Below are 17,761 nucleotides of genomic sequence, written 5' to 3'. Positions count from 1 at the left end.
TGAATCTTCGACCCTGTGTTTAGGCTTCCTTTCCACCTGCCGTTAAAATGTGTTTACTGTGATCAGATTGCAATCGGATAGTGCCTAACCATTTATAAGTACAGGTGTAAATACACCCAAGACAGATTATTATCCAATCTGCCAAACCACTTTGGGAGGTGGTCAGAGACGCATCGCGACTACATTGAACTTAAGTGTGAATACAATAATGAGTCTTGCTACATCCACATCAACGTACCTCTGCTTTTGTCGGCTGGCAAAAAGCAAAGACGAGTCCATACAATAGCACAACTTAACATGAGGCTAATGTTTGTGTTGTTGTTGATATGACGACACACAGGGCAGGCTGTAGTCGGCTGCTGGAAATCTTTGCAGAAGAAGAGGGAGAGGTGATTTAGGGGGGACGAACATGATCAGATAGCAGTCAGGTCTTGTGGACACCGAAGACGCTTGTTAATACCGTGTGTAATGCATGCGGTGAAGCGCTTTCCGATCGCTATCTGATCACAGAAAACACATTCTTATGTCAGGTGTAAAGGGGGCCTTGAAAGGCATGAAACCCTCACATGGGTCCACTGGGTACATATATAAATGAAGCTTGAAACTGCTCTCACAATATCTGAATCCATGTGCTCACACCTTCATGGGTCATAGCTGATTTGTGCCAGATCATTATTTGGTCCCTTGCACCATGCAGTGTAAATGTAGGCATATGTGGTTCCATGCTTCAGTAACCAACATAAACACCTGGTCACGCCAGCATTCAAAACTATGAAATGTGGTGATGGCACTGGTTTACTCTAACGGAAGTGGCTGAGACGAGTGCGGCCACTGACAGAGGTGAAACAAATCTGTGGGATTCGAGATGCCCATGAGACCTCTGTGGATTATTTTTCTTCAATAAAATGCTTCGCTCAATGGAACTCTTTACAATCCCAGGAACAAGATGTCAGATAGAGAGAAAAACAAACCACAGAGGGAAAAAAAAGATAAAACTATTGTAACTATCTCGTGAGTTGGCGAGCGTTTTCAGGCTCAGAGCCAGGTCCAGCTCTCAGGATGATTACTTTAACTTTTTTTCTACTTTCTTTCGAGTTTTAAGTTTGTGTTAGCATATACATTGGGCTATGACAACTTTGAACACTCTGACATTTTGGCAAGATGATGTAACTGTGATTGTTAAGGTATACTGGCATTACACAAATTGGATTTTTGTCAGGAAGTATCTTAACAGTTGTCAAAAAATGTAATTCTTATTTGCAGATACAGTCTTGTTACTTTTTCTTGCCTCCAGTAACAAGAGAATGTGTGCAGTTTGTGGAAGAGACACCATCCATGCATGACTGGGATCAATAAAATAGTGTTTTTTTCTGACTTTGAGGGCAAGGAAGAACTAAATGTTATAGACAGGCTTTTTTAATCCTGCATTGATGTTGAATTGTGTCATGAAGAATTAACATTTTTGGACTGAATAAAATTGTGAGTTGTGCACATAATGTTATAGTGTTACCAGTTAACAGCCGAGGGACTATTTAGTTATTCTCACAAATTGTTAGGAATAGTATAAACCTCTAGAAGTAATATTTTATGAGGATTCTCACATACATTTTACTTTGGCCTGCTGTGATCTGAATATTTTCCATTTCTGTGTGAGTGTTGTTCTCCTTGCTACCTCTAACCAAAAGGCTAACACTATCAAATTACTTCTCACACTACTTACATATGCACCAAATGTTGTATTGTTTACCCATTAAATAAACTATAAGACACAATCAGCTACCGGCTAATAGCCTTCAGATTTCCTTAGCAACCAGTATCTGCAGTGGCTCTATATTAAACTTGAGTAAGGCTTTCTAATCCCACATAGGTAGTCCACCTGAACTCCATTTACTTTACCCAAACACAATGGAATGCAATTTTCCACACAACAGTGGTTGCTTGAACACAAATCCTCCTTTTGTGAGTCTTTGTGAAGGAACATTTACCCAGGATCAGAAATGGACTGGTTCACAGAGAAACATGCTCGAGGCCAAAATAACAGTTAAATAACAGGGGAGGGAAACAAATAAGTAGGTTGAGAGATTATTGGAAGTACAAGGTATCGCTAATAGAGCCATTTTTACCGTCCTTTACACTCGGTATACACCAAAATGTAGGGACCATTAGTTGTTAATGACCAAAAACATCTTCCCCAGTAACAAAGCAATTCCGTAGTCTTCACTCACAATGCCTCAGCACCCATTAACCAATCACACCTGAGTGAGGTTACAAACCAAAAGACACCTTGAAAATAGAAACACAACAAGGAAATATCATGGGATTTTCCCTTTGGGTCGATACAGCAGGTAGGTTCTGTAAGGCCTCAGTAATGGATAGGCTTGGGACACAGCTGATAGCATGGATTATGTGCGCTGGGCACTAAAGACATGAGTCAAGGTATTGAGGCAGTGCCAAGATCAATAGCTCATTACGCCGCGCCGTCAGACAGGCCGCGGAGGCGAGGCTGGCAGTCCACTGGGGGGGATTACTGGTGTGTTTGTTGGAGAGATGGAGAGATGGCCTGGCTCTGGAGAGAAGCTGGAGCTGGGACCTTTGTGGGCTGGCAGGGTAGAATGCTGGCTCTAATGTTGCTTTAATGTAGACGTCTGATTTCTTTAGGGACTCACAGCTTAGCACATGGCTCAGTGTGATTCAATGTGGTGGTGTATTTATTTTTTTTTTTTCAAAGGAGCTTTTTTATTTTGTTGATCCCAATCAATAGGGTGATACTGATTGCTGCCCAATCTCATGCATTTTTATTCACTTCTTCCTCTAATCCGTTACTTAATGCTTCGTAGTAGGTATTGATTTGTTAATCCGTGCTTCTATTATCACCAATTATCACTTCTTTCTGTTTCTGTTTTTTTTTGTAGTTTGGCAGGACAGAAGTAATAGATAACACTCGCAATCCAGACTTTGTCAGGAAGTTTGTCCTGGATTTCTTCTTTGAAGAGAAACAGAATCTAAGGTTTGATGTGTAAGTATTTTTTTTGTCGCTTTTTCCTGAATAAACGTGAATTTAAATTGAAACTATGATGCTTCCTGGTATACCCACATGGATTTGAAGCAAACTAATCTAAGGTAGCAATGCCCTTGATTACATTTGAATAAAGCCAATCTTTTTACTTTGAGGAAAAGCTCATTTTCCCCCATTAGACTAAACAAGCCAGCATTTTTTTTAAATGTCCAATCATGAAAAGAAATTAAAACACTGACTCTTTCCAAAATCCTTCTGATTTAAATTAGCATCCCTGGTTCAAATACTTTTCCAGGTGTTTGTTTCTCAAAAAATGAATACAAATCTGAAATGGTATGCCAATGATTGCCAGTGTTGCTTACATGGGAATTGTATATCAAGCAGTCTGGCATTCTGGTCAATGAAGATATTCACTTTTTTACTTTAGTGCATTTAAAGTTTATCATCTGTTAAATAACTTTGAGACTAAAGTGGATTTATCTCAAATACAAAATATGTATCTAACAACATTGCTTTTTGTCATTTTTATCCCTGATATTTGGAGTTATACTTGCCTTTATTGCATGAGGGAATTTCCCAAACAAAAGTAGGCAGATTCATTACTGGGTGCATTACTTTTCATTGTTATATTTGTCTCTCAACAGCTCCAAAGCTTTCTTCACCATATGATCATTGTTATATACTGTATTATTATTCATTGTATGTTTAGGAATGTGTACAACAATGCTGTGGCTAAGGCCAGGGTCTGGATACTTTGTGCTACGTGAGGACCTTATGCAGACGAACACAGTTTTTGGTGCGCTCTTGTTTAGGTCATAAGAGACAATAAAGAACACGTTTACCATGGGCACTTGTTTGAGGTTGTCAAAGGCAAAGACGTCATCAATGTCATCAAATATGTACTGTGTTGTACGGGTCAATAGTTCATTCAGAATCAGCTGTTAATCACGGATTACTGATCATGATCATTGTGATATTTGTATTCCTGTAGCAGCCTCTGCAGTCAAAACACTTGGAGCAATTCTCTGTGGGACACAGAATAGGTTTTTGGACAAAATCAGAAAAACATCACTTCCACAAAAGCTCAGCTTCTCTCTGAGTCAATGGAGCAGTAGTCGGGTGCAGACGCTGGGCTTTTGCTGGATCATTGGAGGAACTGTTTGAAAGGCGGGACCAGTTTTTGATTGACATCGTGGCAGAAACATACACGACAGTAGAGGCTTTTCTGCCTTAGTTCTGTGTGGATTTTGTGAGGGAAGTCTGTAGACAAATAGCTGGTCGTTATTTGCTCAGCGATATAGACCATTTTTGTTTGTACATATGCACTGTAAATAAAAAACACTATTACAGAATGTATCTGCAGAGTTTATGTATAAATAAGTAAGCCTGAAATGAGCTTCCCGTGTTTCAAAGACCACCAACTGCAACACATGTAAAAGCCATTGCTCAAAGACATACAAATGGTGAAGAGCTTCTGGCGAGAAATTTAAGCTACTGGAATGGAATGTGAGACTAAGTATGCATGTGCAAAAACTTAGAAATGACGCATGTAAAACATGGCATCAGAGGTCCAGGATTGTCAGTGAATGTGTGACCACTCTACCTAAGATCTAGCTGTGCCTTAACTAACTAAGAATAATGCAATTGTGCAGTTTTTAGCTAAAGATCATTACTGAGGCAAATTCATTTTAAAGCTTTTACACTGTTATTCAATAATGTGTTGCTCCAAAATATCCATCAGTGGATCTGTGCATGATGTTGTGCTGAATTACTTAAGAACAAGTTCTTCCGCTGTCCTCACATTTGTTTCTCACAGGTACAACGTGGACTCCAGAAGCTGCAACATTTCCAAATACGTAAGTACACTATGTGGTACTTGAATGACGTTTTTTTTACTCTGAAATCTATCACATTGTAGTCAGTGTTACTCATATGGTTAAATCTCTAGTGCGGAACCTCTGTCATCCCTTGTGGACTTCCAAGTAATCTTTCTGAGTACTTACCAAAATAATACAGGCTCTATGACCCGACACATGCACACAGAGTGACAAAACTAAAGAGGATTTCCTTTGGTAAGTTATGTTTTATGGTTGTGAAGTCCTACTGAACGTCCAGGTTTATTTTTCGAAGTTAAAACCACTTCTGAAACTATTCTAAAGAGTTTTTTCAGCCATAGTTCTGCTGAATGAAGCGGTCTCACTTTAAGTCTGCCCCACACTAGAGGACAATTGGCCTGATTTCGGTCCCGATCTCAAACTTCCAACAATCGTGGGTGCCTTTCGAGTTGACCAAGAAACAGATGTTGCATTCTTTTGTTCAGAACCGTAACTTGTACAAGGCGTTTATTCCGTCTTCTCAGCCGTGACTTCATCCGTTTCTCAGCACAAAACATTGCGCACGCACAAATCGCACTGGAATCTCCTTCCTGAAATGTATTGATGAAACACCAAGTGTGACACCAAGTCAGATTTGAAAATCTTCTCGTGTGGGCCAGGCTTTACTCGCGCTGTGTGCTTCCTCCTCTTCCCCTACCCCGCTGTGCGGGTCACTCTGTGTGCAGTGTGGGAATGTCTCCACAGACACATAAACAAAAAACTGCAGAGTCATACGGAGCTGAGGTGAACTCATTTGGTAATGATTCGACTTAAACATTTGTTGTTATTGAAAAGCCACAAACTACAGCATGAATAAAACACTCACTTGGTTTTTGTGAGTCTTTAAATCCATATCCTGACACAATTTTCTCATCTCTCTTCACAAAATGAATCACACGGGAGAACAGAAGGTGAGTAGTTTATGTGCAGATTGCGTTTTCCCTCCTGAGTCCTACAATTACACTTCATTCATTTCACTTTTAAGTTTCTGATATATATAATCATGTCCCTGAAGAGACTTTGCTTCATTTCATACACTTTAATTTTCTTGTGTTTTCCTCACGTTTTTTTTTTCTCATCTTATCTCATCAAGGACAAACACCTCCAGCTCCCTCCTGGAAAGCTTCCACCATATAGCCTTCATTTTGTCTTTCTACATTTTCGTTCACTCAGGTAAAGCAACTTTCACAACTTGTTTTTAAAAGCAAAAACACATGTTGGTGTTGCTTGACACAGTCCCCTTCAGCAGATTGTGCATGTTTTTTTTGTGTGTGTCTTGCACCTACACCTGCTCAACTCACGCCCATGCACACAATAAAGCAGTGACATGTAACGCTCGTCTTGTTACCGTGCAGGAATTTCATCGTGCCATGTGTGCCATCTCCTTGCTGTTTGATGTTCACGTCTCTGTAGTGTGTGGGCAAAACAAAAAAAAAACATTTCTCATCTTCTATTAGGAATGAAAACATTTGCCTCAAGCACAATCTTTTCAAGCTCATAAAAATATCTTACTCAGTGAAGCTCATTAGGACTTCAAGGCCTTAATCTTGTTAGTATAATACATGGCAATTTAAAAGGTTGAGTCATGTTCGGAAGTAATACATAGCCATATTTGTTTGTATGTTCCGTACAGTATATCCAATTTCTGTCAATATAATCTCCTAAATGTGACACAGTGAAAAGTCAATGAGATTTGATCAAACTTTAATGCAGGGGTCTCAAACTCGAGTGTCTCGTTTGGTCAGTAAGGCATTGAAATAATATTTATGATGATAGTCCATGTAATTTCAAAATAAAAGTGTTGGTTTTGATAGGGAATAATGAATAGTTTACAATATGAATGCACTTATGATTCAAAAACTGTATTGTAAATTGGGGGGGTCACATGTGACCGTGAGTTTGACATCTAAAACTTTTAATTAAATTTGTTGAAGTATGATGAATTGTTCATAATTATTGCGCTGTTTTTTTTCCCCAGTGCTATAGAGGTCGTATTTCTGGTTATTTTCCCTCTCTACCAGTCTGTTGTGAAACCAGAAGTCTCTCTTTGCTCTCTGATGCAATTATTTGTCTCCTTTCTATCTTTCTCCCTGTAAGGACTTTCTTGGCCAGACCTTCTGTACCCTTGGAGAAATCATTGGCTCCACAGGAGGACGGCTGGAGAAGAACCTCTCGTAAGTCTGACAGCCTCCCAACACCCTTTCCATTGTGTCAGTGAGAAATTACTGCCATTTTCATGCCCCTGTGCAGCAGCGGCAGCAGCTGTCCCTTGAAGCATTAAGCTTTCATGTGTTGTCCGTCTGTTCATCCCGTTCTTGTGAACGTGATGCCTCAGAGGCTCCTGCAGGGAATTTCATTACATTAGCAACACACTTGTACTTGAACTGGAATATGATTAGATTTTTCTTGGTCAAAGTTCAATATCACTGTGATCTCCACGGCACATTTTTTGAGCTGAATAATCCATATGTTATCAGTAAATGCCTTGAAGGTATTTCACTTACATAATATACATACCGTATATGATGAGACTGAAAATGTGAAGTACAGTGTGAATTGGATTCGCTATCAAACTTCAATACCTATGTGATTTGGACCGATGTTGCTCTGTGGCAACTGGTATCGTAAATGTGTCGTCATTTGATGTCAAATTTCAGTATCCGGGGAGGTAATTTCATCAGCGCCAGTGAGCCAGTGAGCACACGGCATGCTCTTTGACCCACGTCTGACACACAGATGAGTTCATTTCTCAAAGGAGAAAAGGGAGATGAGGCTTAAAACTAAAGAATTTTACAATAATGTGTAAAGTATTTTTTTGTGAAAACAGATTTAAATGCAATTGGTATTGAAAAAAATAGGAATCTGTATTGATGGATATTGATAACATATTGAAAATGTTTTATCAATACCCAGCCTTGAACGTGATTGGTTGGCCCAGGCATACATTCTTATGTGTTTAGCTTTTGAATCTTGTTCATAATAATAATAATAATGATGCACATGAATAATTTCTTCAGCTGGGCAGAGTGAAATGAATCGTCCTCCGTCTCTTGTTCCGTGTTTATTGATGGATGGTGTTTGAAACCACATTATGTTCACCAATGAAATGTGTGTGTGTACAGACTTACCCAGTTTAAATAACCTCATATATTGCTTTGTTTGATCAGTGTTTGGCCAATTCAGCCTCACTGCTTACTAAGCTCTTGTTGCCAAGGCTGTATTTAGTTTTTTTATTTTGTCACACAGAAATCTTTGTCACCATTTGAGACATGCATACCGGATCTGCTTATGTTTTTGGTTTTTCACATGAAATTAGAAACGCTGCCTTTACAGGGTCAAAAAAACAACAACAACACAGAACATGATGCACGCGTTTCTGTACTCGGTTGTTTTGGTTGCATCCCTGCTACCGTCGATAACACGCTGTGCGCTAAGGAGAGAAGGGAATGCTGGGAGACAGACGGAGATGTGAGGTCAGACAGGTCACGGACCAGCTCTGAAGCCACTTTATTGCAGAGACAACGTATGGCCCTTTGTCTGCCTATACACAGTGGAGCTCATCATGCAGTAGTAACACTCGTTGTTGGACAGCATATGAATCAGAGGCAGTATTATATCAACTGAACAAAGGTGGCATAGTTCTCCTGTTAAATGTGTACCTCTTAGTGAATCATCATAGCAACCCTAATTTGTTTACACCAGGTGGGAGAAGACATTCATATCAAACACACAATGCAGGCATGTGAGCTTTTTGCTTTTGTTTCCTGCAATGACCTGGCGATCTGAAGTCTGATCAAACAAAGATGCCCGTGGTGGATGGAAATGTGTACTGCGGTGTCACCACATAGAAACGGGTGGAAATGTGTGAGCTTGTGGGCAGCGAGTGCTCTGAGCTTGCGATGGAGCCACCACCTCGAGCTAGAAAGAGAAATTTGGCTCGTCTTTCAGTTGGTTAGAAACTGACTGTAAAGGAAACAAGGCCATCGATGGAAATGTGCAGTACATTGACTATATATATAGTCAATGTACTGCACTAATTGATATTTTAGCACAAATTGAAATTTTAAGGGTTCACCCTAATTTATTACAGTGTAGACTGGGGAGAAATTAATGTGTGACTTTTATGGCCACCCATTCAAAATTCATTGAGTCGTTTTATTTAATATATTAAATAAACCTCCTGAGGATTACCAAACTAATAGCCTGCATCATTTAGGAAGGATTTTCTTTACACAATTTAAAGCAGCATTTGAAATATTTCATTTGGGTAAATAAATACATGACCTGTTGGTGGCAGTAGAGAGGAAATTAAATAATATATATGTGTAGAAATCTGCATCAAGTAATTCAGTCTGAACATCTACTGTATAAATTTAGTTTGGACTTAAGTGGTGGTTGTGAGGCATATACCACTAGCATGGAAAAGTGCTGAGCTAAACTTAGAGACCTTGAGAAGTTTCTTTTCTCCTATTACTACTTCTCCTTAAGTGGGAGTTAAATTCTGAAAGTTAACTTTCTCACTCAAATCATTTGCCATTCCGATTATACTCCTACTTTTACCACAATTTGAGGTTGCTGTCCCAGGTTTCCACTTAGCCAATTTGCCGTCACTAAAGCGCCTTTGGCATTGCTCTTGGAGGTTTAGCTCAACCAACAGCATCAACTATTCCCATAAGAAATTGTTGTGTTTTTTAATATAGTCCTGTACGAGTCACTGCCCGAACACGGTAAAGAGTCCAGTCGACTGAGAGGCGGATTATGCAGCTCTATCCTGCCATTAGCAATATTTACATGTTTGAGAAAGCTTATCATGCTCCCACAGACCAAACAAACAGCCAGCTGTGGTTCACTTTGAGCCCAAATGCCACAATGCTGCAAGAGCAACAAAGTATTTTGGCATCATTTGAACATGAAGTGAATGTGATGCCAACAATGAACGCCAACAATGCCTCACACACATACAGATTCAATAGTAACCATTTGAAGCTACATCAGAAGGATGAAGATGTCCACGCCATCACTTCTGCACAACTCAGAGTTTAACTATAACAAATTCAATAATTTGTCTTCCCTTTATAATTAAATTGACTTTTTAAGAGGTTGACAATAACTCACACTCATCACAATCCTGCCAGGGGGGCTATGTGATTAATCATCCTTTCACTTTATCCATTAATGGAATTCACCTTGAGGAGGAAAAAAGATGACAAAAGAGTACATACAATAAGACTGTTTGAAGAAATTTAAAAATGATTCATTCTGTCATCAATTTGGGATATAGGAGCTTAAAGACGTGTACACGAGGAATTTTCTATCACTGTGTTAATGAAAGCCTGATCTATCCATCACTTTACAGTACAAATGCAAAGAAAAAATGGAAAACCTTTGAAATGATGTTTGCTTTTTGCATAAAGTTTTGCAAGTTAGTCTGTGCTCCGTGACGATACAGTATCGTCTGCATGTCCTGTTGACGTCATTTAAGTTTTTGCCGGCCAACACATGAGCTCTGTGCAAGGGTTGATCCCCCTGTTTGCAGTCTTTTTAGTCAAACCAAGTGCTCCCTTGCTTCATAGTTAGCTATGATAGCAGCACCAAGCAGCACACCCCCACCATGATGCATTATAGTAACCCCTTGGGAGTTCTCAAAGCCTTAAAAACAAGGTTTCAGTTTGCATGAATCATTTTTACTCAAAGCATTGCAAAAAACAAGTGTAAATCAAAAAACCCCAAAAACAATCATGTGGTGTTAAAACTTGATACTTATTCTTCCTTGCCTTTGCTGGTGCATTGGTCTCTCTCTCTCGCTCTCTCTCTACATACAGTGTGTGTGTATATATGTATATATGTATATATATATATATATATATATATATATATATATACATATATGTATATGTATATACTGTATATCTATATCTATCTATCTATATATATATATATATATATCTATATATATATATATATATATATATATCTATCTATCTATCTATCTATCTATATATATATATATATATATATATACATAAATATATCATTAGTTTAAATGTCCATAATGGAACAAATGTTCAGCCTTCACAAATAAAACAAATTACTTTACGAGATGGATTTAATCATAATTCAGCATGTCTGGCAGTACTGATCAGTGGGATCTCCCCAATCCATCATTACAGTATTAATGCAACATTAAAAAAAAAACTATAGCCTCTATAACAAAACTAAAAAATAAGCCATATAAACATGGACTAATCGCATTATAAAGTTGTAATTTTTTGTGTTTGTGTTTCTGCCCATGCGAAAGATTAATGTCAGTACTTATTCACCGTAGCTCTTATTTGATCTCCACCAGCTTCACTGCTGCCAAACACATCAGAGCTCAAAATAGCGTCGATTAAAGGTGTAATAACAGCACTTTAGTCTGGACCAATGTAGGTGAACAGTGTACACCTGAGAGAGACTATAGCATGAGCTGGGTAATACATCTCTGTGAATTTGGAGCTATGTCTTTTGCATTAAAGTAGCCACATGACTCAGAGTTCATCTAAGATTCTTATTATAAATATGGCTATAAAAGCATACCTGCACAGAAAGAATCAAGCTACAAGGCTTTGAAGATTTCCCATAATCCCAAAAATCTAACTTTTCCAATCTTAATTATTCAACAAAAAACAAAACCATAAAAGTATCCTTGGTTCCCCTGAAAAACACTTGCTCTAAACTGAAACAGCCCCATACAAGCTGCTGTGAGCCAGACAATACGACAGAGATATGTAACTGTCACATTATTCCCTAATGATTTCTGGATACGCCTGGTGTCCGTGGTTTTGTCAAGAAAATACCTACTTCTTCTCCACCCACGCTCATCCTTCCCTCCCTCCCCCCCTCTCCCTCCCTCACTGCTCCACCAGAGGCCTGAGCAGTTTTTGACAGCCTGGAAGATTTAACGAAAAGTAGAATAAAAAGAATGGGGAAAAAAAAAGGGAGCGGCTATACAAGAGGAATTTGGCACAGGGGATGGAAATGAAAAGGACAAAACCAACAGAATGCAATCACTATTCCTCCCATATGGTCAGTGTCTCTGATGGCTGCCTGCAGGGAATAGACAGCTGTCTGGAGCCTCTGATAGATCAGACAGAGCAGAGCCCGGGGGGGGGGGAGGGGGGGCGAAAGAGAGGGTGGATAAAGGGGAGATGGAGAGCGAAAGGGATGAATGTGAAGGGTGACAGACTACTCTACAGAATGGAGAGGAGGGGAGGAAAGTTTGTTGCAAGACTGAGGGAGAGACAGAGAAAGACATAATTGTGTAGTCATCGATACAGATTTTTGACGTCATTTAGAAGACTCTGTCTTTGTATGTCTCAGTGCAAACTATAAGACACACACACAAACACAAGTTTGCAAGGCCTTGTCTTCCATTCATTACATTTGAGGACGAATATACATCTCATACTCATCATTTATAAAGCTCGAGAGGTGGAGATATGCTCTAGAAAGGAGAGGAATGAAGGTTAGTCGCAGCAAGACAGAATCTATGTGTGTGAATGAGAGGAACCCAAGTGGAACCATGAGGCTACAGGTAGTGGACATAAAGAAGGTGAAGGATTTTAAGTATTTAGGGTCAACAGTCCAGAGCAGTGGAGATTGTGGAAAAGAGGTAAAGAAACGTGCTCAAAAGTGTGATTTCAGAGTATCAGCCAGAATGAAAGGAAAGATATACAAGACCAGCGATGCTGTATGGTCTAGAGACAGTGGCACTGAGGAAAAGACAGGAAGCAGAGCTGGAGGTAACAGAGATGAAGATGTTGAGGTTTTCTTTGGGAGTGACAAAGATGGATAGGATCAGGAATGAGTCAATCAGAGGAACAGCACATGTTAGATGTTTTGGAGAAAAGGTCAGAGAGGCCAGAATGAGATGGTTTGGTCATGTACAGAGGAGGGATAGTGAGTATATTGGTAGAAGGATGCTGGGGTTGGAACTGCCAGGCAGGAGGTCTAGAGGAAGACCGAAGAGAAGGTTTATGGATGTAGTGAAAGAGGACATGAAGTAAGTTGGTGTGAGAGAGGGGGATACAGAGAACAGGGTGAGATGAAGGAGGTTGATTCGCTGTGGCGACCCCTGAAGGGAGCAGCCGAAAGGAAAAGAAGAAGAAGAAGAAGACTTATAATTTATAAAGCCATAAGTAAGCTCATTAAAACCTGCTAACCTTGGAGGTCTTGCACGGTGGCAGAACCACTTTCTATTATGCTTTATTTAAGTGGAATGAGCTCCAAATGTGTTACACCGACGACTTTCAAGTTTTAAAACAAATGTAAAGTACCTGCACAGCCCAACAAAAGCTGTATCCCTAACCTTAATAATAACCCGTTATTGTAGAAACACATCTAACAAAGTCCATGTATATACTAGACAATAATGAGAATATAACAAAGCTTGCATTTAAACACTAAGCAGTAAAACAACCCAAGTGTATGCAGGTTAATTGAAATCTGTATCGGCATTTGCTGTCACCAAACACAGCTATTCGTCCTGGGACATTTGCATTGAGTTAAATTCTTTTGGACAGCCTAAACAAAGCATTATTCTTAACCATTTCCAATTAATGTCTTACCCCTAACCTTAACCTAACCACAATGGAAATCTTAGCTCAACCAGTTCCCCAGAAATTAGGTTCTGCCTCATTATGACCAGGTTTTGGTCTCCATGAGGACTACTGGTCCCGACTAGGGCAGTGTTTATGCCAGAAAAGGTCCTAAAAGTGTAACAAATACAATTACACACACACATACACATACACATTATGAGGAGAACCTGTATAGTTCCGGTAGCCTCCTCATGTTGGTGGGTGTACATTTTTATAGGTCAACAGTTTTAGAAACGGGCTTCATGCTGCGTGGCGAACTAAGCACTCCTTTCCACTTACCTGTGTTGCTATGGTAACCATGGGGGCTAGTAGCCGAGGCAGAACAAGTATAACAATGATCCAGAATATACCCTTTTTTTTAAAAAGAGAAAAAAAAAAAAAAACTCAGCAGGGTGCATTATATTGACACCCATGCAGTATGACGGCATATGTACCAGAGGTATTTTTAAACTGGAATTCATATTTGTCTGGAGGAACATAATCTGTGATACACTCACACAAATAAACATCTATATTTCTCTGTATATGAAACTCTCAAAAACCATCTTAAAAAAAAGGCAAATTAATAATTTGACGATTGTAGAAAAAAACAAGGCAAATATGCTGCCGGATTAAGATTGATGTGGCAGATAATGGAGAAAATAATATGCTGGTAGGGTTATGTTGCGTGGCATGAAATTATACCTGTCTAGTTTGTGCTGCGAGACACTGGTCACTCTGTCAGCATAGAGTGTCAGAGGGCAGGATGTGTAATTGGGAGCGTTATTGGGATCACCTGCAGTTTCCACAATAACAAAGACCAAAACATACAGTACTAAAAACCTTTGGCAGATATTGCAAACAAATAAACATGTCATTATTTTTCTTTTATGGAGCAATAATTATGAAGATTTATACCTTTTTGATTATTTAACGTTGCATCTAGTGCCACCAAGTCTGTGACTGTGCAGACGCTTTTATCCAAAGCGACTTACAAGAGAGGAATAAGCTACTTGGAAATAACTCCACTCGATAGGAACAGTGGACTGTTGGAGGGTGAGAGTGCCGAGGTGGACGCAATTGCAGATGGAGATTGTGCAGGGGAGGGGGGAGGGCAAGTGGTAGGACAGAAAATGCTCTTGGAAGATCTAGGTTTTCAAGAGCCTCTTGAAGATAGACAGGGACGCCCCTGTTCTGGTAGCGTTTGGTAGGTCATTCCACCAGCGTGGAACGACACATGAAAAGAGTCTGGATTGTCTTGTGCGTGGTGTTTGGCACCACCAGATGACAATCCTTTGAACAGAGTAGTCGAGGGCTAACATGAGTCTTTAGGAGAGCATTTAAGTAGGTGGGAGCAGACCCATGAAGCACTTTGTAGGCTAGCATCAGTGATTTGAATTTGATGCCAGTGGAGCTCAATGAACAGAGGGGTGACATGTGCCCTTTTAGGCTGATTGAAGACCAGGCGAGCCGCGGCGTTCTGGACCATCTGTAGTGGTTTCACAGCACAGGTTGGGAGGCCTGTTAGCAGGGCGTTGCAGTAGTCAAGGCGGGAGATGACTGTACTAGGAGCTGGGTAACCTGTTGAGTTAGGTAAACAGGTAAGCTAAGTCGTGCAATTTAAGAGACTGAATTTGCTTCATCCAAGGCAGTCATATTTTAATCCCAAATTGGATAAACAAAGCTGCTAGACATCACTTCTCTGTCATCATAGCATTCTAGTGGACCAGGGGGTTTGTTAGTGGTTCTCTGGTTCTGGTTAAGCGATTCTGATGTTGGCCAAAACAGCGTCCTTGCCAGCAGAGAGAAATCAAATCGCCGGCAGACTCGGCTGGGTTCACCCAGACTATGTGGACGTGGAGATGAGGCAAAATCAACCACTTGTACCTGCAGCATATATTCCCTTAGACACAAACCAACACTTTGAATGAGCAAAACTGACAAGTGAAAATAGTACATTGCTCAGTTGGTCAGCCCATCTTCACTGCTGCCGTGGATTGCTGCCGTTGGCGGTCAGGCTTACAGTTCTTTCGCCGTCGCTCATGAATTAGTCAACAAGGTTTTCTTCCTTGGGAAGTTTCTTTCCCCTCCCGGTTTTATACAGGCTAGACATTTTCTCTCGATTGGAAGTGCCAGTCTTTATCACTGACTCACCGTGCTTTCAGATAAGTGCTTGTGGCATTGTCTGACATTGTCTCACCGTCTTCCCCCACACCACACATACCCTTCATGAGTAATTGGCCATTCACGACTCTAATCACTTCTGCCTACAGACATGGTCTGACATTACATCATAAGAACAAGTACTGTTTTGTGTTTTCCCCGACCTTTAGCTGCAAACATTTAAAGTCGTGGTGAAATTGATCTAAAATTTCAGCAGCCATGCTAGATATATCTGCCCATAGTCACCATGGTGTCTATGAATTCTGACTCTCCTTGTCTAAAATCCACAATGGATGTGCTAAAAAAGTAATGCAAAGATTGTGAAAACTATTCTAAAACTGTTCTGAGTACATGCCTTAACACTTGACACTTGGCCCCAAAACTACTACAGGCAAAATCACATTAATCCTTCACAAAAATATAAAAACAGCACTGCCAGTGAGCACAGTAGTGAACAAAGCGGCATAGATATAAATGGCATCAAAGCAGAAACACTTTTTTTAACAATATATTAGTTTTGAAACATTTAAGAATCCTCTTGTGTGCAAAGATTAATCAAATTAAATATGCACACTTTCAGCCAAAACACATACATGTCACATAGAATAGCATATCTTTATTGTCATTGCACATTCACACTATACAAGGAACTTGGATCCTGCCAGTGCTAAATTTGCTTATGATAGCTAACAATGATGAAATTAAAACACAAACCTTGTCTCCTCCTTGTCACATACTGTAAATCTATACATTTCTCAAATGGATGCTCCCGATATTTTCTCAAACAAGTCTTGCTTTCTAGGCCACACGGCGGTGTAGTGATTAGCACTCTTGCCTTTGCAAGAAGACCCGTATTTGAGCCCCGGGGCCTTTCTTAATGGAGTTTGCATGTTCTCCCTGTGTGTGCGTGGGTTTTACTCTGGGTTCTCTGGCTTCCTCCCACAATCCAAAAACATGCAATATGGGGATTAGGTAAATTGGACACTCTAAATTGACCGTAGGTGTGAGAGTGAATGGTTGTCTCTGTGATGGACTGGCGAACTGTCTAGGGTGTACCCCGCCTATCGCCCTATGTCTGCTGAGATTGGCACAGCAGCCCCCCGCGACATTTATGTGGAGAATAGTGGTAGAAAATGGATTGAAGTATTGCTTTCTGCTTCATTTGAAAGTCACCCTCTCCAAAGCATTTCTTCCAACCAGAATGCAACAGTTGGTTTATTAGTCTTTTTCTACAATAAGGGAATTGCATATAGGAGACTGGTCTATCATTATGCAGTCATATATGTAATCTTTGGGATACAGTCCTAGAATAAAACTGAAAAATTAACTACCAGTGTGGACAGTATTGAAAGTAAGTTGAGTAGATGAAAATAGCATAGTTTGGAAGAAAGCGTTGATAAGTGTTGTGGTGTTCTGTTTGTGGCAAAGTTATACCTTTGATACCAACACTCAACACCTCTGCCTCTGCCTTTTGATGGGTTTCAAGCTAAAGTTTAAAACTCATTCATAAAACACATAAAAGATCTCTCCTCTCTTGCTCCCCTTCATTTTACTCTGTCCATTTGGTCTGTGCCACACAGAAAGGTATTCATCACTGTGCCATCTGGTATGGCAGCTCAGGTCTTGTGTGGTCTTCTCTCCAAAGACAGGCACAAGGACAAATTGACTTGGCTGCTTCTGTGCATCTTATGTTGGAACAACTTCACACAATTTGGCCAAAAACCAAATATGTGACTGTTCCCTCTGCTGCAAATATACTGTAGTACAGTTAAGCCCTGTTTCCTCCAAGTGTTACAGTTTGGTTCAGTTTGGTGCATCGCACAGTTATTTGCTTTTCCATCGTCCTATTTTGGGAAGGGTACCAAAATAATTGATCTGTTCTGTCCCAATGTTTGGCACCTTTCTGGAGCGGTACCAAGCGAGCTGGACCACCGCAGTACATTGTATTGTCGACAGAGAACGACCGTTTTTATGCGACATACAACCTGCAGCCTTTGCTCAAACATAACTTGTCCTTTTCTTGTGATAAACAGCCACATGCCAAGAAGAAAACACAGAATGCTGGATGCCCATTGTTGCTCTTTGTTTCC

General features: G+C 40.1%; 1 protein-coding gene across 1 annotated transcript in view; it reads left to right on the top strand.

The window, feature by feature from the left end:
• Positions 1-17,761, top strand: part of LOC131469226 (copine-9-like) — a 77,264-nt gene that overhangs the window by 23,451 nt on the left and 36,052 nt on the right. The window contains exons 4-6 of the mRNA XM_058644181.1: positions 2,913-3,016; positions 4,833-4,872; positions 6,985-7,064. Of these exons, the coding sequence (XP_058500164.1) occupies positions 2,913-3,016; positions 4,833-4,872; positions 6,985-7,064 (224 nt within the window). The remainder of the gene's footprint in view (positions 1-2,912; positions 3,017-4,832; positions 4,873-6,984; positions 7,065-17,761) is intronic.

Source organism: Solea solea, chromosome 11, assembly GCF_958295425.1.
Source record: "Solea solea chromosome 11, fSolSol10.1, whole genome shotgun sequence".
Taxonomy (NCBI): domain Eukaryota; kingdom Metazoa; phylum Chordata; class Actinopteri; order Pleuronectiformes; family Soleidae; genus Solea; species Solea solea.
Note: the sequence above shows the minus strand (reverse complement) of the source record. Positions and strands in the feature narration are given on the sequence as shown.